The sequence below is a fragment of the Scyliorhinus torazame genome, chromosome 14 (genome assembly GCF_047496885.1).
Source record: "Scyliorhinus torazame isolate Kashiwa2021f chromosome 14, sScyTor2.1, whole genome shotgun sequence".
Classification (NCBI taxonomy): domain Eukaryota; kingdom Metazoa; phylum Chordata; class Chondrichthyes; order Carcharhiniformes; family Scyliorhinidae; genus Scyliorhinus; species Scyliorhinus torazame.
The window spans coordinates 83,386,625-83,409,158 of NC_092720.1; the positions used below are offsets into that span (position 1 = coordinate 83,386,625).

General features: G+C 45.2%; 1 protein-coding gene across 4 annotated transcripts in view; it reads left to right on the plus strand.

The window, feature by feature from the left end:
- Positions 1-22,534, plus strand: part of zbbx (zinc finger, B-box domain containing) — a 177,556-nt gene that overhangs the window by 44,078 nt on the left and 110,944 nt on the right. For all 4 annotated transcript variants that reach the window (XM_072474438.1, XM_072474441.1, XM_072474440.1 and 1 more), the window contains 3 exons: positions 268-363; positions 10,681-10,836; positions 19,675-19,870. In XM_072474438.1, the coding sequence (XP_072330539.1) occupies positions 268-363; positions 10,681-10,836; positions 19,675-19,870 (448 nt within the window). The remainder of the gene's footprint in view (positions 1-267; positions 364-10,680; positions 10,837-19,674; positions 19,871-22,534) is intronic.

Here is a 22,534-nt window from a genome sequence, read left to right on the forward strand (position 1 = left end):
CATTTTCTATCCATTCAGTATAATGTCTGGGAAATTATGAGCGTGCTCACCATTCCCAACATGTGCTCCCGGTGATTTCAAGGCCCCCACTGGGAGGTTGATTTTGTAAAACCAGCCCCAAAGCAGTTAAGTTTCATTTGATTTTTGACTGCACCCGAATCTTAAAGATAACTGTGTACATGTTTGGAGTCAGAGAAATGTTTCTCTCTTTTAAATCAATGTGCATTCAGCAACTCTCACCTTAACATGTTTCTATGCGTTCCAAAGGTTTGTGTGGAGTGTGGAGAGGATTATTGTTCGAGCTGCTTTGCCAAATTCCATCAGAAGGGGGCACTGAAGCTTCACAGATATTCTCCTTTTCAGGTACAGGCAATTCTTCTGTCAGATTTTCGTAACATGATGATGTTGCTTATATATGTTGTAACTTGGAGTTTTTAAAACTAATTTTTAAAATTGCAAATTTTGCCTGATTTTAAGGTAGCAACTAACCATTCCAAAGTTGATAACTTTTCAATACATTGTTTTTGATTCTCTCCATTCCAAAAGAAATCCACAAACTGTGATTAATATTACACATTGGAAAATCTAGCATTTACTGTCAATAAATGAATGGCCAACAGTCATGCCCACAGGGTTAGCTTATATTTTGAAGGTATACTTAACTTTGTACTTGATGAAGCCAGGGGCGCACACACACACCCTCACACACATTGATCAAAGACAATACACCACTGATGAGCAAGATATACTAATCATCGCTTTTGAAAAGGTCTGCTGAATTAGTTGAAACTTTATATTCAAGTTAATGGAACACAAAATCAAGCAGTGTGTATGATGGGTGGCATATCGATATAGCCCATTTTATGCCACTGCTGAAAGTTAAGATTAACCTCAATGACTGAAGGTCAAATGTTGTCTTTGGATTAACTGTGATTAGAAGATAGAGGATAATTGGACTAGGGCACACAGTATAGCTGTTGAAAATAAGTAAATGCCATGTTTGACTTTTGTGTCTAATCAGTTTTCTTTAAAATTTCACACATTTGAATGCATTGTAAAGGATGTTTGGAGAAGTAATTACTTCCCACCTCTTTGTACTCCCCATCCCACAGAGGCCTCAGTAGAATTAGCTTTAAGGTGGTCCTTTTTGATTCAGTGCCATTTTGCGCTTCTTTCAAAACAAAAAGCATTGTTGAGGATGCTAAACAAAATAAAATATGGGAATAGTGGATTCTGATGGGTCTGTACCTGAAATGTTAACTGATTTGTATTCTCTTGACTGATGGTGCTCGTTCTGCTGGCTGTCTCCAGCATTTACTGTTTTTGCTACCATGGTCTTCCCCCTGCTGCATCTTTTTCCTTCTATTCTGCCTTTGTCTACAGAAAAATCTGTTCCATTTTCCTGACAACATGAGCAAGTACTGGTAAACTAATCTACCATCAATATTTTTGCTAAGAACATTGGCCCAACTGAGTTCACAGTAACATTTCTAAATATGCACTCCAATTTTATTTTCTAACTAATCAATTCCTTTAGGCTTTGCTTAAAGGAAATTGGAGGACATAAATTATGCTTTGCTTGTAATATTGCAAACTTAGTTCCCTAGCTACTGATTCAATTCCTCTCCCTGGCAACAGTCAGATTAAACCAATCTATTTGCAACATCACCTTCCTGTCACATTTGATCCATGATGAACTTCCAACCTCATATTTGTGCCATCACTGATACCATTTATTTATACCTCAGTAACATTGCTTTACTTTATCCCTGTCTCAGCCCCTCATACTGTCTTTATCTCTTGACTTGACTATTCCAGTCTCCCACATTCTATCATCCTTGAGGTCATTCAAAACTCAGCTGTCCATGTCTTAATTTACAGCAGGTCCTGTTGCCCTATCACTCCTGTGCCTGTTGACTTCCATTACCCCCTAATCAAGCAATGTCTCAACTTGAAAATTCTCATTGTTGATTTAAAATCCGTCCATGGCCATGCCCCTGCCTGTCTCCCTACCTCCATCCCCACTACACTCTGAGATATCTGGGCTCTTCCAGTTGTGGCCCCTTGAGTATCCCCGATTTTAATTGCTCCACCTTTGGTGGATGTGCCTTCAGCTACATAGGCCCCAAGCCTTGGAATTCCCTCCCCACAACTTGACCAAGCTTTTGGTCGCCTGACCCAATGTTTCCTTATATGACTTGGTGATGTGCTTTGTTTTGCATTGCTCTTGTGAGGCGCTTTGGGACATTTCATTATGTTAAAGTTGCTAAATGTGGAAAGTTGTGGACACTTCCTGTGGTGTAAATAATCACATGTGCAGGAAGTGTCATAAGCTGCAGAAACCTGGGGCGGGATTCTCCGACCCCCCCCGACGAGTCGGAGAATCGCCGGGGGCTGGCGTGAATCCCACCCCCGCCGATTCTCCGGCCCGCGATGCGCCGAAGTCCCACTGCTGGAATGCCTGTCCCGCAAGCGTGGATTAAACCACCTTTTGAACGGCGGGACAAGGTGGCACGGGCGGGCTCCGGGGTCCTGGGGGGGCGGGGGGCGATCTGGCTCCGGGGGGGTGCCCCCACGGTGGCCTGGCCCGCGATCGGGGACCACCGATCCGCGGGCTGGCCTGTGCCGTGGGGGCACTCTTTTTCTTCCGCCTTCGCCATGGTCTTCACTATGGCGGAGGCGGAAGAGACCCCCTCCCCTGCGCATGCGCGGGGATGACGTCAGCAGCCGCTGATGCTCCCGCGCATGCGCGGACCCGCGTCGCCCGGCGAAGACCTTTCGGCCCCGGCTGGCGTGGCGCCAAAGGCCTTTCCCGCCAACCGGTGGAGCGGAAACCGCTCTGGCGCGGGCCTAGCCCCTCAAGGTGAGGGTTTGGCCCCTAAAGGTGCGGAGTCTCCGCACCTTTGGGGTGGCCCGACGCCGGAGTGGTTCCCGCCACTCCATCACGCCGGGACCCCCCGCCCCGCTGGGTAGGGGCGAATCCCGCCCCTGAGCTCTGAGTTTTGGAACTCAAGTGACAGCTGGAATCACCATGGTGCATCTATTGAGGCTGAGAACTATATGGATGGTGCATTCAGGAAGGTAGTCACACCGCATGTTAAAAGAAAAGAGGCAGAAAGGGAATGGTTGTCTGCTGGGATCTGGTCGGAGTTCCTTAAACCTCCTTGCTCACTAACCCGAAAAGGGTTGGTGTAAAGCCTGGAGTGGATTCGCTGGTAGAAGTGGATCAGATGTTCTGTTTGAAAGAGTTCTTTGGAAAATGTGGAGTGGATTTTGGAATGCAAACTGCTAATGGAAAGCATTATTATGAGAGAAGATTTTAAAGTGTGCTTTTGGAAGTAGAGTTTGGAAACTCTTGCGTGACAATCATCTGGGGGGGATTCTGAGGAGAAATCCACAGACACTCATTTGGGTTCAGAGCGTTTGACCACAGCCAACCTGTGTGCTTTGAAAAAAAAAACATTGTGTTTATGAGACCATTGTAGCTTCCAATGTTTGTGTCATTCGCATTAATCTTAAAATCTGTGTGTAATTGTTAACCTAAGGGGGAGTAAAGGTGTATTTTATTTTCATCCAATTTTTCCGTGTTTAATAAGTTTTTTGTTGTTACGACTAATTAGCGGTTCTGTAACTCTGGTCCTCCACTTTTGATAAAGAATATATAAAAGTTACGGTCTTTTGAGCCAGGGTTCCATTCTGGGATCTTCCTGTCCAGTTATAACATCAACTGGGGTCGTAACATAGTGCAGTTGGGGACGATTTAAACTAGCCCTGCACATATGTGCAAGGTTTCCAGTTGCACAGATGTCAGTCTTCAGCCAATACAATTCACTCCACGTGATATCAAGAAACGGCTGAAGGCACTGGATACTGCAAAGGCTATGGGCCCTGGCAATATTCCGATGGTGAAGGGTTTGAATGTTTGTGGAAGGGGGAGCAATCAAGCGGGCTGCTTGTCCTGGAAGGTGTCAAATTTCTTGAGTGTTGTTGGTTCTCCTCCAAGTCACGCACCACCCTGACTTGGAAATATATCACCATTCCTTCACTGTCGCTGAGGCAAAATCCTGGAAAAACTAGAACCAGAGGACATAATCTCAGATTAAAGGGACGATCCTTTGAAGGAGGAATTTCTTCAGCCAGAGGGTGGTAATCTGTGGAACTCTTTGCCGCAGAAGGCTGTGGAGGCCAATTCACTGAGTGTCTTTAAGACAGAGATAGATAGGTTCTTGATCAATAAGGGGATCAGGGGTTATGGGGAGAAGGCAGAAGAATGAGGATGAGAAAATATCAGCCATGATTGAATGGCGGAGCAGACTCGATGGGCCAAGTGGCCTAATTCTGCTCCTATGTCTTATGGTCTTAACTCTCTCCCTAATAGCACACTGGGTGTACCTACAGCTGAAGGACTGCAGGAGTTCAAGAAGGCAACTCACCACTACCTTCTGAAAGGCAACTAGGGATGGGCAATAAATGCTGGCCTAACCAGAATTGCCCACATTCCATAAATTAATTTAGAAAAAGTTTGGCAGTGAATGGGAACCAGGAAGAGAATGCAGATAGAAGAGAAACAAAGCTGGTAATGGTAGAAGGAAAAGTGAAATTGGAAGGCTGCGGAACAAAGGCAAAATTAAAGGCACTCTCTCTGAATACACAAAGCAGGTGCCATGAGGTTGATGAATTGATAGCACAAATAGAAGTAAACGGGTATTACGTAACTGCCATTTCGAAGACAATGCTACAGGCTGACCAAGTGTCTATATTATAGGCTATTCAACATCTAGGAAGGATAGGCAAAAAGGAAAAGGAGGTAGGGAGCCCTGTTAAGAAAAGATGAAATCTGTATATTGGTGCAAGAAGATCTTAGATCAGAAGATCAAGCTCCAGAAGCTAAGAAACATTGGTGGTAGTTATTTATATGGTTATGTAGGGCACAATATAAATCAGGATATTATAGGTGCATGTAACAAGGGTAATACACTAATCATGGGGGATTTCAATCTACATATAGACTAGATGAACCAAATTAGCATTAATGCCCTGGAGGACAAATTCCTGGAATGTATACAAGATGGTTTTCAGGAACAATTTGTCGAGGAACCAACTGGGAAACAAGTTTATTTTATATCTAGTATTGTGAAAAGAGAAATGGCTAATTAATAAACCTATTTGAAAAGATCCTTTAGTGAAGAGTGATCATGATATGATATGATCTAGAACCAGGGGGAATGGTCTCAGAGTAAGAGGTTTTAGGACTGAGATGAGAATTAGGTGGGGTTACTGGGTTACGGGGATAAGGTGGAGACATGGGCTTAAGTGGGGTGCTCTTTCCAAGGGCCGGTGCCGACTTGATGGACCGAATTGTCCCCTTCGGTAAATTCTGTGATTCTATGAAATTCTTCACTCAGACGGTTTTGGAATTCTCTAGCCCCAGAGGGCTGCGGAGGCTTAGACATTCAGCATGTTCAAGATAGATTTCTGGATAGTAAAGCCATCAAGGGATAGTGAGGTAGAAGATCAATCCTGGTCGAATTGAATGGCGGAGCTAGCTCGAGGGGCCAAAGGGCCTATTCCTGCTCCTAGCTCCTCTGTTGCAAGAAAATATATGTTGTTGTATTTGTGTTTTTTGTTGCTACGTTTGTGTATTTCTGTTTAGCTTTGTTCAATTCTGCTAAGAAAGGAACCTGGATGACTGTATCATGGGTGTTGGACTTGAAGAGAGGGGAGTGGTATAGTCTTGGTATAGACCTAGTACAGTGTTTTTCAAATGTTTTTTCCCGGGACCCACTTTTACCAACTGGCCAACCTTTGGCACCCCGCTGGCCGATCTTTGTAACCCACCATTATTTCTTACCTTTAATGCGATAGGAGAGCTTGTTTGGTCCTCACAATCTCACTTGCTTTGTCAATTAATGTTACAGTTCTGCGAAGGACTTCAGCTGAGATTTAATTTCTTGCTGTATCCTTCGAAAAAAATATAGAGGTTTGTCCTCAAACTTGTCAAGCCTTTGAAGTTTTGAGGGTTTTAAACCTTCATTTACCAGTGGGCTTTGCAACTGATTTGCATTGGCACAAAGAACAAAGCTTCACCTCAATAAATCACTTTCATACTGCTTTGTTCTAGATTTCAGTTTTTTTCTTTGTTGGCTATTTGCCAGTGGCCCTGGAACTCTGCACCAGCACTGCTTTGCAGTGGGCTCTCCTTGGAAGCTCTCTCCAGCAGATTCAATTGTGAGATCCTGGCCTATTTGTGTCTCTCACCCTCTCTTCCTTATTAACCCATCTTCAGTTCTTCACACAGTCCTGTTGCTTGCTTGTTTGCTGGCAGCTACAAAATGGACGAATCTTTCCTCCGCGATTCGTGCCCAAAATACAAATGTAGAGGGCATGGGATGTCAGTGTACATGACGGGCGTGTGACCTGCTCTCTGCTGCCGCATCTGGCAGGTAGATTCCATCGTTTGTATTTAAAGGCCGGTCGTGGCCGGCATTCTTAAAAGCCGATCGCGGCCATTGGGCGCTTCTCCCTCAATTGGGAATGCCGCGACCAATCGCTCCGCAATCCACTCACAGGTCGCAATCCTGAGTTTGAAAAACCCTGACCTAGTGATCATGAGGGCCATTAGTTTTGTAGGTCTGTTTTGTGTTTGGCATCTGTAGGGTGATTTTAAGCTGTGGCTAGGGGAGGTAGGTGTGGGCTACCTTTAGAGCCTTGTTGAAATAGTTGTGTTAGTGCAACAAACCTCACTTTTTTAAGAATGATGAGCACAAAGGTGTAAAATTTTGTGTATTCTTACCAGGAGAATAACACATCAGAAACATTATGACACAAGTACTAAAGCTCTTTTTGCAGATTAATGACAGTTAAAACAGTTAGGTATACAGTTAAAATATTTAGGCAAAGTCAACGATATTTGGCCAGTTGGGAGGACATAATTATGTGTGATGTTTCCAGTGTTTGAAGTACTGGCAGTGAATTATAAGTTACTCAAGGGAATTAATTTAAAACGTGTTAAATCTATTTTATACGGATTTTAGTCTGCTTTAGGTGGCCTCAGACTTGTGCTCTCATCAGCTCTCACCTGTAGAGATTTGTCAGATGTTAATTGCAGATGAGATTCCATGTTTTTATTTTATACTACTACTGTTCGGATTATTTCCAACTCGCTTGTGCCATAAATAAAAAGCTCTATTCCTGAATAAAATGTGGGCACATTTTATTGTGGCTATATTATATGTATGAATTCTTTTTTAATCTATGACTTCCATGCATCAATAGGTTTTGAGGAAGATGCCACTATCTGTTTCAGGCGCAAGTGGCAGCATCATGTATTTTTAAAACAAGAAAAAGTATTTAAGCCTGCATATGGCTGCTAATAGTCGTGTGCCCTGTGCATGTTGTATTTAATTAAAGTGTAGCAACTGCTATACATTTACAAACTTAAATCTTGCAGCCCTTACCTATAATGCAAATACAACAGACTATTTTAATGCAGGATATGATTCGTTGGTGTGTAGTGTATTAAATATTTTATTTTATTTTCCATACGAACACACAGCTTCTGTTTTGTTACAGCAGTATTGGTGAACATCAGAAATTAATTAATTTGCTAATCTTAAATCTTCTGTGACTTATTCTCCTGCTCTATGTTACAGTCTATTAATTATGCACTGACTACAAATAGAACAGCTTAACTAATTGGGCTGAATCTTACTCTGGGCTTGGGAAACCTGCCTTGCGCAAGGGTCGGGTTTGCAGGGTGGTTTGCGAGCTGCTCTGGAGTGCCTGAGTAGTATGAGCGCCGAGATAGGCCAGTTAATTCCCTCCAGTAACTCCAGTTCTACAACAGATTATCCCAGCTCCCACAATGTTTAAAGCCCTTCAACCTCACCCCAGTTCATGCCTCCTCAGATCACCCATGCCACCTCCACACCCTCATATCCTCCATGTACCCTCAGCTCACCCTTGCCGCCCCATGTATCATCCGTTGCCTCTCAGATCACCACTGCCACCTTTATGCCCCAAAGGTGGTGGCGAGCTGCCTTCTTGAAATCATACAGTCCATGTGGTGTAGGTATATTCACAGTGTCAAAGGAACATAGGAATTAGGAGCAGAAGTAGGCAATTCAGACGTTCGAGCCTGCTCCGCCATTCAATCAGATCTTGGTTGATCTCTTCCTGGTCTCAAAGCCACCTCCCGACCTGTTCCCTATATCCCTGTAACCCGTTTTTAAAATCAGAAATATATCTATCTCCCTCTTGAAACCATTTAATGATTTGGACTCCACCACACTATGGGGCAGTGAGTTCCACAAATTCAACACCCTCTGCGAGAAGTGTGCCTCCTCATCTCAGTTTTAAATCTACCGCTATGTCATTAGAAAGGGAGTTCCAGGATTTTGACCCCAAATCATTCACAATTGCAAGTTGTCGGAACTATCATTCATTCTCAGATGAACAGAACACCTCCTGTGCTGGAACCTATATGGAGTTGAGGCTTTGGTAATGGTCACAGCTGTCCTAATAATGGACTTCTCTGGGAAGAAAAGAACAGCGGGTCCCCATTTCAGTTTCAAAGCAAAGTGCTGTGTCAATCAATGTAAGGGAGCAGGTGGTGTCAAAAGGAGTTTTTTTTTAGCAGGCAAAGCCATTTAAATCGCAGTAGAAAAGATGATGACACAGGCTGAAAGGACATTTTGTAACATTTCGCACTAATTTATGGACCATTCTCCATGGGAAAAGCACTGTAATGCATGTGAACAAATACACAAGGTGGTCAATGTAAGGGTCAATTTACATGAAGGTGTTCTAGACTCCTCAGCAGGCTATTCATTTTCCTCACAAATTCTGGCAGGCTTTTAACACTTCCAAAACCCCGTGTCACCAGATGGAAATGGTGCGTGGGAAGAAATCTGAGTTTTGTCGCCCGTTTAAAATGGGAAATTTTAACACCAGGCATTACCTAGCTGCAAAAGGTCCAGAGGAAAATACTGTGATTAAGAATGCAGAGGAAAATTTTATTTCCTCCAAGAAAACACCAAGTCATACCTCAGCACCCAGTGAGAGATTCAGCCCATTAACTCCATTGAAACTGCAACTTTAATGCCACAGAACGCTCCTTTCACCACAAAGCCAAAATAACACATGTACTCCAAGGTTCAACTTTGTGGCTGAATGTTTTTCGAGAGAATGCTCCAAGAAGGCCATGAGCATGCCATTACAATTCAGGTACACTGCCAAAATAATGGTGCAGAAGATGGTCTGTCCCACATTGTGGCACTAAGAAGAATTAGAATTTCTAAACTGACACAGTAGGTTTGTGCCTCTAAAAAAATTATCCTCATTGCACAATGGGAAAGTACTGGACGGGATTCGCTGTCCCGCCAGCCCCGATTTGCAGTGTGGCGAACCCCCGCTGGAAGCGGGATTCTCCGGTTCCGCAGCCAGCCAATGGGGTTTCCCCATTGTGGGCCACCCCACACTGTTGGGAAACGCGCAAGCATGGGTGCACTGCTGGTGGGACAGAGGATCCCACCAATGGAAAATTCTGCAGACTATCTTTCTGCTTTTGCTTTATAGACAAGAGAGTGAAGGCTTATGGATGCAGACAGGAAAGTAGAGTTGAGACCATATTCAGACCAGCAATGTTCTTATCAAATGACTGAGCAGGCTCAAGAGTCAAATGGCCCACTCTTAAATCCTATGTTCCATTTCTTTTGGAGGAGGAAGGAAATGCAGCAGTTTGGAAGGTGCATAGATAGCTCATATGGAGAAGAACATCAATGGCATGTTTATACCCTGTATCATTTTGTACTCTATACATGACAGCGTATTAATAACAGAAAGCATTCATGCATTATTTTCAAAAGGTATAAAGATGGCACTGTGGTAATAATATTTGATTGGGGATGGCGCGGTGGCGTGGTGGTTAGCACTGCTGCCTCACCCCGCTAAGGACCCGGGTTCCATCCCGGCCCCGGGTCACTGCCCGTGTGGAGTTTGCACATTCTCCCCGTGTTTGCATGGGTCTCACCCCCACAACCCAAAAGATGTGCACGCTAGGTGGAATGGCCATGTTAAATTGCCCCTGAATTGGAGAAATAAATAATTGGGTACTCTTTAAAAAAAAACTATTAAAAAAGATGATATTTGATTGGGTTGATTATCAAATAATTGTTACATCAATTTGCCTGGACATCTATGTTTTGTGACCAAAATATTTGATCTGGTGAATAATTTTAGACATAGTGAACCTAAATTTTCTGTTCACTTTTACCTTTGCTTCCTTGATAATGAAGCTCAAAATATGTTTACCTTTAGTGATGTTTAGTTAATCTTCCCTCGAGCACGTCGAATGAAGCAAACATTGAAGGGTACAGCATAGTTATTTATCTAGTACTGCTTCAAGATATCTTTTGGTGCAAAGAGCAACATTAACTTCATGTCGAGATTTTCAGTCGCACAATCTATTTATTGCGTTGCACCAGTTTTGGGTCATTTTGTTCTATTATGTTTGCAAATGTTCTTTGGAGAACTGTTGAATATTTATGAGGAATAACTGAATAATAAATGACTTAAAAATCTAGGCGGGAATGATAATCTAACACGGCCCTTATTAAGCTGCCTCTTTTAAAAAAAAAAAATCCTATTTAACAATGTCATCCATTTTTATAATATTGACAGGCTGAGGAACATACATCAAGCAACTCATTGCATTTAGTCACCCAATTTAAAAAACAAATTGAATCTGATGACCCACCTGTGAATACTAAGCAGTTCCTGAAGAAACAGTTTTCAGCAAGAAAAGCTTCATCTCAAAGGGGAAAACAACATGCTGAGGTATATTTTATTGTTTGAAATTAAGATTTTATCTGAAAGGGCTACAATTTAAATTGGTGCATATTTGCTTTTCTGTTAATTGAACCCAGTATGAAATAGCAAGCATCAAATTTTATAACTGGTACAAATTACCAACAGGATGCACGTCAACCGCAAAAACTAGCAAAACTGATCAACTGCTTCAAAATGTCTAATTGCTCAGAGGCAAATCAGAACGCAAGTCAATGACGTTGGAAGTGTAATGGGACATTGGCTTACAATTTGAACGGTTTGCATGGATAACATTCCTTCGTTTTTATTAAAGAATATAAAAACCTAAGTATCTGAAGGATTCTACCAGCCCAAGGGTGGGAGGCCCAAGGTTTATTTTCGTTTGGAGTGTGACTTGGGAGGGAGGAACAATTAGCCTCCAGCAATTATAATTTTTGACAATTTATCTGGTTTATTTTCCAGTGTTTTAGAATTTGTGTGGGCATTGCTAAAGTTTCATTTAAGAAGGGACTTTTAAAAAAACTTTCTTGAAAATAACTCTGACATTTGGGAATTAATGATCTTCCTTTATATTTCAAAACTTCTGTTGCCCAGTAGCAGCATCTTTTGCAGAGAAATGTTTCAGTCCATTTTCTCAGAGTAGAGTATTTGAACCTAATCTTATAACTCTAACCTGATTTCAGTTGGAGTTTAAGGCAGCACATTTATAAATTCTAACCACTGTAGGGAGACATGCCCTCTGTTGATGTTGATGTTTACTTCGTATTGGTGCTTTCATATTAATTTTAAACACTGTAATACACTACGGTGTTAATTTAAAAAACAGCTTTAGGTTCTCAATAGAACAACGAGCCACAAAGGTCTCTTATCTCCCATCCCCCCCCATAATCAAGGAAGCAATATATACCTTCCAAAACTAGAAGATCTGACTTCCCCAAAATTTCCCTCAATAGTCGCATTTCGTTTGCGCAACCAGACCAAGCTTGTATCATGCTATCCCGCTGTTTTTCAAACTTTCTTTTCCCGGGACCCACTTTTGCCAACCGACCGACCACACCGGCCTACCTTTGCGATCCACGCCGGCCAACCTTTGTGACCCACGCTAGCCGGTCTTTGCGACCCATGCTAGCCGACCCTTGCGACCCATGCCGGTCGTCAAGTGTACGTGTAAAGTGCATGACCTGCTCACTGCTGCCGCTTATGGTCGGAAGACTGCACACCGCCTAATTTTGTTCTCGTTTAAAAGCCGGTAGTGGGCGCCAATCTCAATTTAAATGTTGGTAGCGGCTGTTGGACACTTCTCCCGCAATTGGGACCACCGTGGGAACGTCTCGACTGATGACTCCGCAACCCTACTGCCACCCGCCCGCAACCCACCAGCATGTTGTGACCGCACTTTCCCATTTAATTATCCCCCACTTCTCCCACTCTCTCTTTTAGCATCCTGGGGCGCGATTCTCCGCTCCCCAACCGGGTCGGAGAATCGGCGGGGGCAGGCGTGAATCCCGCCCCCGCCGTGTCCTGAATTCTCCGCCACCAGAGATTCGGCGGAGGTGGGAATTGCGCCGCGCCGGTCGGCGGGCCCACCCCCGGCAATTCTCCGGTCCGCGATGGGCCGAAGTCCCGCCGCTGTCTACCCACGCCAGCCGGCGTGGATTGAACCACCTTTCGAACGGCGGGACAAGGCGGCGCAGGTGGGCTCTGGGGTCCTGGGGGGGGCGCGGGCCGATTTGGCCCCAGGGGGTGCCCCCACGGTGACCTGGCTCGCGATCGGGGCCCACCGATCCGCGGGCGGGCCTGTGCCGTGGGGGCACTCTTTTCCTTCCGCCTTCGCCATGGTCTTCACTATGGCGGAGGCGGAAGAGACCCCCTCAACTGTGCATGCACAGGGATGCCGTGAGCTGCCGCTGACGCTCCCGCGCATGCGTCGCACGGCAAAGGCCTTTCCCGCCAGCCGGCGGGTCGGAAATCACTACGGCGATTGCCTAGCCCCGATGTCTCAAATCAAGGTGAGGGCTCGGCCCCACAAGATGCGGAGAATTCCGCACCTTTGGGTCGGCGCGGTGCTGGACTGATTTGCACCGTTTTTGGCGCCGGTCGGCGGACATCGCGCCGATTGCAGATAATCCCGCCCCTGGTTTCTCTTTTTTATCATTGGGTGCAATTCTCTGCCCCGCCATACCGTTAGCAGAGTTCCTGGGGAGGTGGGGAATCCAGCGGTTGTGAAGAAAACGGATTTGGCACCCTTTACGATGCTCCGGCCCTGCGCCGGAGTCAGGATCGAGGTTCGGGCCCCCTGCCACTAAGACCAATTTGCATCCACTTGGCGGGCCGGGCACCATCTCCTCTGGGCCCACATGATTCTCTGCTCCTCTGGGCCGGGTATCACGTGGGCACGAATCCCTACAGGTTCTGACAAGTGTGGCCCTGATGTGGGTCCAGAAGATCAGACGGTTGGCAAAAGTGGCTCCGGGAAAAAAAAGTTTGAAAAACACTGGGGCAGCGTGATACAAACTTCGTACAGTTGCGCAAAAGACTTTGCAGTGGACCAAGGGGGTATCTCTTTCAGGGAGTTGGCCACAAAGTACCTCCGAGGGCCACTCCCCTAAACAATGCAAGTCCTGCCCACTCCAACCCCACCAGCACCTTCCTCACAGTGATCTCCTAAATAAGGAGGCCCCCTAAATAAAGATAACCTCTAAATAAAGAGACACCCCGCATAGGCCCCTAAGTAAAGAGCCCTCTCCCCACAGAGACTCTCACAAATAAGACCTCCTCACAGACCCCCTAAATAAAGAGATCCCCCACAGAGACCCCCCGAAATTAGCAGAATACCCCTCCCCTGCAGACACCCTGGAAGAAAGAGCCTATCTCTTTTGGGGGACTTTGTGACAGGGGTCTCTTTTCTGGGGTGGGCGCCCTGACACTGATCTCTCTTCTGGGGGGGCTTCCTGACAGGGATCACTTTTCTGGAGGGACTGTGGAGGTGTATCCTTAATTAGGAGTCTCTGTGAGACGGTCTCCGTATTTAGGGGGGGGCTCTGTGGGGGGGGGGTGTCCCTTTATTTAGGGGGTGTCTGTGGGTGGGTGGGGGGCGGGTCAGGTCGATTCACCATGTACTGAGGGGGAGGAGAGAGGACCCAGGAAATCTGGGGTGGGGGGGCTGAATTGCACTGCGGAGTGAGGGGCTGAATTGCGATGCGCATGAGTGGCCAGCTGCGGGATCTCGCTATTGGGCCACCCGCCCAAAATGCATAAATTTGTATGGAGAGGAATTGGGAAGGAACGCACATCAGATGCAATTCAGCTTTGATGAGAGAACATAGGGCACGATTTAACAGGCAAAAAAAAACAGAATACGGTTTCAGGTGTGTATAATTGGTGTTTCTCAGTGCGTGCAGCACAAAGAATAACGTCACAATCTAACAGGACTCTGCCGTATTTTTTTGCCTCTGTCGGATTTGCCACAATTTTTAACTGCTGCCCCGATCCTTCGACACCCCACTTCTGCTCCTCCACCGTAGCCCCTGGACCACCCCCCCCACTGCCCCAATGTACCTCTTAGAGGGTCCTCGAGCATCCCCCCCATCCCACATGTTAAGGGCAGGGCACCCCCAAGCTTGATACCTGGCACGGCTATCTTGGAATTGCCAGCCTGGTACTCTGGCAGTGCCCCTGCCAGTCTGGATGTGCCACCCAGGCACCCCGGCAGTGACAGGGTGGCACTGCTAGGGTGCCTGGGTGGCAGTGCTAAAGTGCCAGGCTGGCAGTGCCAACGTTCCCAGGTGCCAGTGGGTGTGCCGGGTAGCACCCTGCCCAGAGCACTACCACCCGGTGGCTAGGTGCCATTATGCCTGGTCCATGTTTGTGTGTACCAGTGCTAAACTGCACCATGGTGAGGTCTCTCAGGCGAGGTCATTAGTTCCTGGGCCTCTGGAGAATCGGGTCTCAAACATATGTAAATGAGCCTAATGACTCACTTAAATATGTTAATCTGGATCTCGTCCAGCGATGTTGTTGGAACTCGCGAGACATTCTGAATGTCTCAAATCACGTGAGGCCTCGCGAGAGAATTTTGCCCATTGTTTCTCTTTCCTGCCTCCTCATATTGAGTGCCCGATGTGGTTTTGTGGCATTTGCTTCCTTCTCTATACTAAAGTAGTGTAAATTGAGTAATTGCCCGTCCAACATCAACAACTTGGATTTAAATAACACATTTAATGTAGTATCATAGCCCAAGATGCTTCATTATCTTATCAGATAGAAATTAAAACCAAGCCACTTACAGTGATATTTGGATAGATGGCCAAATGCTTGGCTAAAGAGGTATGTTTTAAAGATTAATTCAAAGGAGAGTGACAGAGGGAATTCCAAATCTTTAATCCTAGGTCGTTGAACACATGACCAGCTATTTCTAGTGAATTCCAGAGCTGTGCAGCGCATTCTGGCTGTCTGAAGGATGTTGCAGTGCAGGATCCTCTCTTGATTGAGCGCTGCTGACCTCACCGTCAGCACCCGAACAATCCACATCCTCACCGGCCAGCTAAATTACTCTACCTTCAAAGTCTGTCAGGACCTTGAGTTCAGCCATTCCTCCACCAGTGTGGGACTTCTGATGCATGTAGAAATGGTACAGCAGTTATCATGGGGGATTTTATCTACATGTCGATTGGTTTAACCAGGTCGGTCAAGGCAGCCTTGAGGATGAGTTTCCAAGAACAATATGTAATGGAACCTATGACCGAACAAGCAGTCCTAGATCTGGTCCTGTGTAATGAGACAGGATTGATTCATGATCTCATAGTTAGGGATCCTCTTGGAAGGAGTGATCACAATATGGTGGAATTTAAAATACAGATGGAGGGTGAGAAGGTAAAATCAAACACTAGTGTTTTGTGCTAAAACAAAGGAGATTACAATGGGATGAGAGAAGAGCTGGCTAAGGTAGACTGGGAGCAAAGACTTTATGGTGAAACAGTTGAGGAACAGTGGAGAACCTTCCAAGCGATTTTTCACAGTGCTCAGCAAAGGTTTATACCATAAAAACAGAAGGACGGTAGAAAGAGGGAAAATCGACCGTGGATATCTAAGGAAATAAGGGAGAGTATCAAATGGAAGGAAAAAGCATACAAAGTGGCAAAGATTAATGGGAGACTAGAGGATTGGGAAATCTTTAGGGGGCAACAGAAAGTTACTAAAAAGCTATAAAGAAGAGTAAGATAGATTATGAGAGTAAACTTGCTCAGAATATAAAAACAGATAGTAAACGTTTCTACAAATATATAAAACAGAAAAGGGTGGCTAAGGTAAATATTGGTCCTTTAGAGGATGAGAAGGGAGATTTAATAATGGGAGATGAGGAAATGGCTGAGGAACTGAACAGGTTTTTTGGGTCGGTCTTCACAGAGGAAGACACAAATAACATGCCAGTCACTGATGGAAGTAAGGCTATGACAGGTGAGACCTTGAGATGATTGTTATCACTAAGGAGGTAGTGATGGGCAAGCTAATGGGGCTAAAGGTAGACTAGTCTCCTGGCCCTGATGGAATGCATCCCAGAGTGCTAAAGGAGATGGCTAGGGAAATTGCAAATGCACTAGTGATAATTTACCAAAATTCACTAGACTCTGGGGTGGTCCCGGCGGATTGGAAATTAGCAAACGTGACACCACTGTTTAAAAAAGGAGGTAGGCAGAAAACGGGTAATTATAGGACAGTTAGCTTAACTTCGGTAGTAGGGAAGATGCTGGAATCTATCATCAAGGAAGAAATAGCGAGGCATCTGGATGGAAATTGTCCCATTGGGCAGACGCAGCATGGGTTCATAAAGGGCAGGTCGTGCCTAACTAATTTAGTGGGGACATTACCAGTGCGGTAGATAACGGGGAACCAACGGATGCGGTATGTCTGGATTTCCAGAAAGCTTTTGACAAGGTGCCACACAAAAGGTTGCTGCATAAGATAAAGATGCATGGCATTAAAGGTAAAGTAGTAGCATGGATAGAGGATTAGTTAATTAATAGAAAGCAAAGAGTGGGGATTAATGGGTGTTTCTCTAGTTGGCAATCAGTAGCTAGTGGTGTCCCTCAGGGATCAGTGTTGGGCCCACAATTGTTCACAATTTACATAGATGATTTGGAGTTGGGGACCAAGTGCAATGTGTCCAAGTTTGCAGATGACACTAAGATGAGTGGTAAAGCAAAAAGTGCAGAGGATACCGGAAGTCTGCAGAGGGATTTGGATAGGTTAAGTGAATGGGCTCAGGTCTGGCAGATGGAATACAATGTTGACAAATGTGAGGTTATCCATTTTGGTAGGAATAACAGCAAAAGGGATTATTATTTAAATGATAAAATATTAAAACATACTGCTGTGCAGAGAGACCTGGGTGTGCTAGTGCATGAGTCACAAAACGTTGGTTTACAGGTGATTAAGAAGGCAAATGGAGTTTTGTCCTTCATTGCTCGAGGGATGGAGTTTAAGACTAGGGAGGTTCTGCTGCAATTGTATAAGGTGTTAGTGAGGCCACACCTGGAGTATTGTGTTCAGTTTTGGTCTCCTTACTTGAGAAAGGACGTACTGGCGCTGGAGGGTGTGCAGAGGAGATTCACTAGGTTAATCTCAGAGCTGAAGGGGTTGGATTACGAGGAGAGGTTGAATAGACTTGGACTGTACCCGTTGGAATTTAGAAGGATGCGGGGGGGATCTTATCGAAACATGTAAAATTATGAAAGGAATAGATAGGATAGATGCGGGCAGGTTGTTTCGACTGGCGGGTGAAAGCAGAACTAGGAGGCATAGCCTCAAAATAAGGGGAAGTAAAGCATTAGTTAGGCCCCATTTAGAATACTGTGAGCAATTTTGGGCCCCACACCTCAGGAAGGACATACTGGCACTGGAGCGGGTCCAGCGGAGATTCACACGGATGATCCCAGGAATGGTAGGCCTAACATACGATGAACGTCTGAGGATCCTGGGATTAATTCATTGGAGTTTAGGAGGTTGAGGGGAGATCTAATAGAAACTTACAAGATAATGAATGGCTTAGATAGGGTGGATGTAGGGAAGTTGTTTCCATTAGCAGGGGAGACTAGCACCCGGGGGCACAGCCTTAGAATAAAAGGGAGTCACTTTTTAGAACAGAGATGAGGAGAAATTTCTTCAGCCAGAGAGTGGTGGGTATGTGGAATTCATTGCCACAGAGGGCGGTGGAGGCCGGGACGTTGAGTGTCTTTAAGTTGATAAATTCTTGATTTCTCGAGGAATTAAGGGCTATGGAGAGAGAGCGGGTAAATGGAGTTGAAATCAGCCATGATTGAATGGTGGAGTGGACTCGATGGGCGGAATGGCCTTACTTCCACTCCTATATCTTATGGTCTTATGGAAGTAGATTTAGGACTGAGCTTAGGAGGAACTTCTTCACCCAAAGGGTTGTGAATCTATGGAATTCTTTGCCCAGTGAAGCAGTTGAGGCTCCTTCATTAAATGTTTTTAAGATAAAGATAGATAGTCTTTTGAAGAATAAAGGGATTAAGGGCTATGGTGTTCGGGCTGGAAAGTGGAGCTGAGTCCACAAAAGATCAGCCACAAAAGATCAGCCATGATCTCATTGAATGGCTCGAGGGGCCAGATGGCCTACTCCTGCTCCTAGTTCTTATGTTCTTATGTTCTCTTCCTTTTGTTGTGTGCCAGCTTGTCCTCCATGAAGACAAATGGAAACTGTGTAGGCAGGATGCCTGCCAGGCCAGATGATAAGGGTGTGGGTGGTGAGTGGGGCCATGGACAGGGTGAGGACATGATCCACAGGAGAGATGAAGGTGTGTGTGTGTGTGGGACACTTGAGTGGTGGTGTCCCTTGAGCTGGCATTGTGCAAAATCCCTGTTGATGTGTGATGGGTCTGTGAACATGAGTTGAGAGTTTTGAGACGAGTGGCTTACCTTGGAGGAATGGAGGAGATCGTTCATCCTTTTTCACACTGGATGACCTTCCTCTTTTGGAGATTGTTCATCCTCTTTCAACATTGGATAACCTTCCTCTTTTGGAGAGCAACAGCGAAAGAACGGTGTTATATTTCCAAGTCAGGATGGTGAATGAATCGAAGGGAACCTACAAGTGGTGGTGTCCTGAGGTATCTACTGCTCTTGTTTTTCGAGACAGTAGTGGTCATAAGATCATAAGACATAGGAGCAGAATTAGGCCACTCGGTCCATCGAGTCTGCTCCGCTATTCAATCATGGCTAATATTTTTCTCATCCCCATCCTCCTGCCTTCTCCCCATAACCCCCGACCCCCTTATTGGTCCTGGGTTTGGAGGGTGCTGCCTAAGGAAACTTAGTGAGTTCCTGCGTTGCATGTCGTGGATGGTACACTCCTGACTTGTGCCATGTGGATGGTAGACAGGCTTTGCGGGTATCAGGAGATGAGTTACTCACCGTAGGATTCCTAATCTTTGACCCTCTCAAAGCCACATTATTTAAATGGCTTATCTAGTTCAGTTTCTGGTCAATGGTAACCCCAGGATGTTGAAAGTGGGAGATTCAACCATTGGGTATCAAGGGGCGATGGTTCGATCATCTCTTGTTCGAGATGGTCATTGCCTGGCTTTTGTGTAGTGTGAATGTTACTTGTGACAGATGTGTCAGTCCAAGCCTGGGTATTGTGCAGGTTTTCCTGCATTTGGACATGAACTGCTTTGGTATCTGAGGAGTCGCGAATGGCGCTGAACATTGTGCAGACATACATGGTCTGTTGTTTAAGTAAATGAAAGCAATTTTCATATTGGAGGATTTGGGATAAAATAAGTATCAAAACAGGATAACATTTTATCATTTACTTGTACACTGCAGGTTCTTAACTTGGAAGAAGAGGATGATGAATCCATTGTCTGTGTGCAAAGTAACAGTGAAGAAGATTTGAACAGTAGCTCATTATTAAATGGTGACTTTGATGAGGAACAGTCATCGAAGTCTTTCCAACAGGCACTAAAAGAATGGAGAGACATAAAACCTTGTGAAGCAGAATGGACTCCCGAAATGTTTTCAGGTAGAAATGATTGTGACACTTCTATTTGGAAACTCAAACAATTTAAGGAAAAACAACTTAAAATGCGATTTAGCAACTTAAATCAAACATTATTTTGTTAAGTTATTAAAAAATGAAAACACATAAATTTTAACAATGTCATGATACTAACCTTAAATAAGGAAATTAAAACAGCATTTCAATTCATTTAGGAGCTGTCATAAATTGCTGCCAAACAATTTGTATTCTATGTCAATCGCTTATTGTCACAAGTAGGCTTCAACTGAAGTTACTGTGAAAAGCCACATTCCGGCACCTGTTGGGGAGGCTGGTACGGGAATTGAACCGTGCTGCTGGCCTGCCTTGGTCTGCTTTCAAAGCCAGCGATTTAACTCCGTGCTAAACCAGCCCCTGGTACTGTAGCTGCTGTGCTTTAGTACAGATATCATGCTGTATAGATTGCAGCTAACACCTTTCTTAGTCTGCGTTTTCTTTCTCCAACCTCTTGAGTTCTCTCAATATCTCTCTCACACACTGTCATATTTCCTTCTCCAACATACAGTCCATCATATCACTCTCCCCCTCTCACTATCCAGTCGTTTTCACCAGTTTTTCAATGAACCTAGGATAATAATAATGGTTTATTGTCACAAGTAGGCTTCAATGAAGTTACTGTGAAAAGCCCCTAGTCGCCACATTCTGGCGCCTGTTCGGGGAGGCTGGAACGGGAATTGAACCTGCGCTGCTGGCATTGTTCTGCTTTACAAGCCAGCTGTCTTAGCCCACTGTGCTAAACCAGCCCCCTATATAGTGCCAGAAATATGCTCCACAATCTAGTCCATCACAGTTCTCTCTGGAAGTGTAGGTACATGTGTAAGTATGTTTTCTGCCATTTGTCTGGGAACTGGCACCACTTGGGTCTTGCACTAACTTTCAAAAGTAAACAGAGAGGGCCTTTCAGTACCAATTCCAGTGGTATCCAGGAAAGGCTGTCTTGATAACTCAACAGCAACTGGACAAATCATGTTTATTCTTTCGGCAGTTTGGCTTCTCTTAGAGGCATGGGGCTGGATCTTCCCAAAATGGAGCTATGTCCCCACACCGGCGTAAAAACGCAGGCGTTGCACTCCCGACTTTCCTGAAAGAAGCACCAGCCGATTCACTTCACTTCAGGGGGGGTGGCAGGGACCCAGAGTGCTTCACGCAGCTTTAGCTGTGTATACGGGCTCCCGCACGTCCAGTTCCGAGTCCACGCATGCGCATGGCGGCGGCCTCCAGCGGCCGCCCCGAGCGCCATGGTGGACTTGGACCATGGACCCACACAAAGAAACTAGGCCCCTCCGATCGACTGCCCACCCGATGATCCGTCTGGCCCGATATCTCCCCCAGCCGCCCATTAGGCCCCCAAATCCCCCCCGCCCCCCTACCAGGGCGGCCGCGGACTGAGTCCGCAGCAGTCATGTGAGAGACCTGACCAGCTATTGCATGTTAGTTCCACGCCGTCGGGAACCCAGCCGGACGGGAGCGGCGCAATGGCCACCCAGCCGTGGATATACGGGGCCCGGAGAATCACCGAAGCGGCACCGGGCCCAATTCCATTGGGAAATTTGATTTTCTGCCCCCATGCCAAACGCAATTTCGGCGCAGGGCTGCGGAGAATCCAGTCCATGGTTCCGGCAAAAACATGGATCCTGCCTCTGACACACCAGCGCCTCAAACCCTGAAAGTCAGTAGATGCAAACTAGAGATGCTCCTTGCCAACAGCCGAGGATGTAGAGGACAAAAATATCAGACGCAGCACCAGGCGCACCTAAGAATGAGGTACCAATCTGGTTAACTACAACACAGGAATACATGCATACTAAACATCAGAAGCAGCATGTGATAGAGAGAGCAACACGATTCTCCAACCAATGGATCAGCTCAAAGCTCTGCAGTCCTGCCATCTCCAGTCCTGAATGGCGTTGTCAATTAAACAACTAACTGGAGGAGGAGGCTCCAACAATATTCCCATCTCCAAAGATGGGGGAGCTCAAAATATCAAGCTTGAGTGGAGTATAATTATTAGTATGAAGTTGTAGGCCAAATGGTCTATTTCTGTGTTGTTTATCCTATGTAATCCAATGTTAAAACAATATAAAAGGTAATTACAAGATTGTGGGCACTAAATACCATATGCACTCATGTAAAAGTCCAATTTTTGACATTTGTTTTAAGCCAAAAGTAATGGAATCGACTTTTACCTGGGTGATGTTTACGAGGGATTGACACACATGCTCAGTTGGGCCCAAGTGAAATTCGTAAAAGACTATTGGAATGGAATAAAGTACAACCCACCAACACAAGCATTCATAATCTGATTTCTTTAATAACCTGAATGAAAGAAGAACGTAAATGAATAAATGTTTTACGCATTTACGTCCCAGTACGAGTATACAAGGTATTCCTTGTTGTGGTTTGTTACTTCTTTGTGTTAGATTTTACTCCATTAAGGTAAGAGGAGCTCAATACTCCAAAGAAATTTATTTTTCACAATATTATAAACAATATGGAGTTAATAGTGGGTATCCCATTCTTATTCTCTCTGCTTCATGCCTCAAAGTTTCCTTTACATAATTGTGCCTGTGTGATGCTTTTCCTCCATGCCTCTAGCAGCAGTAGCACAGGTGTTCAGTAAAAAGATCA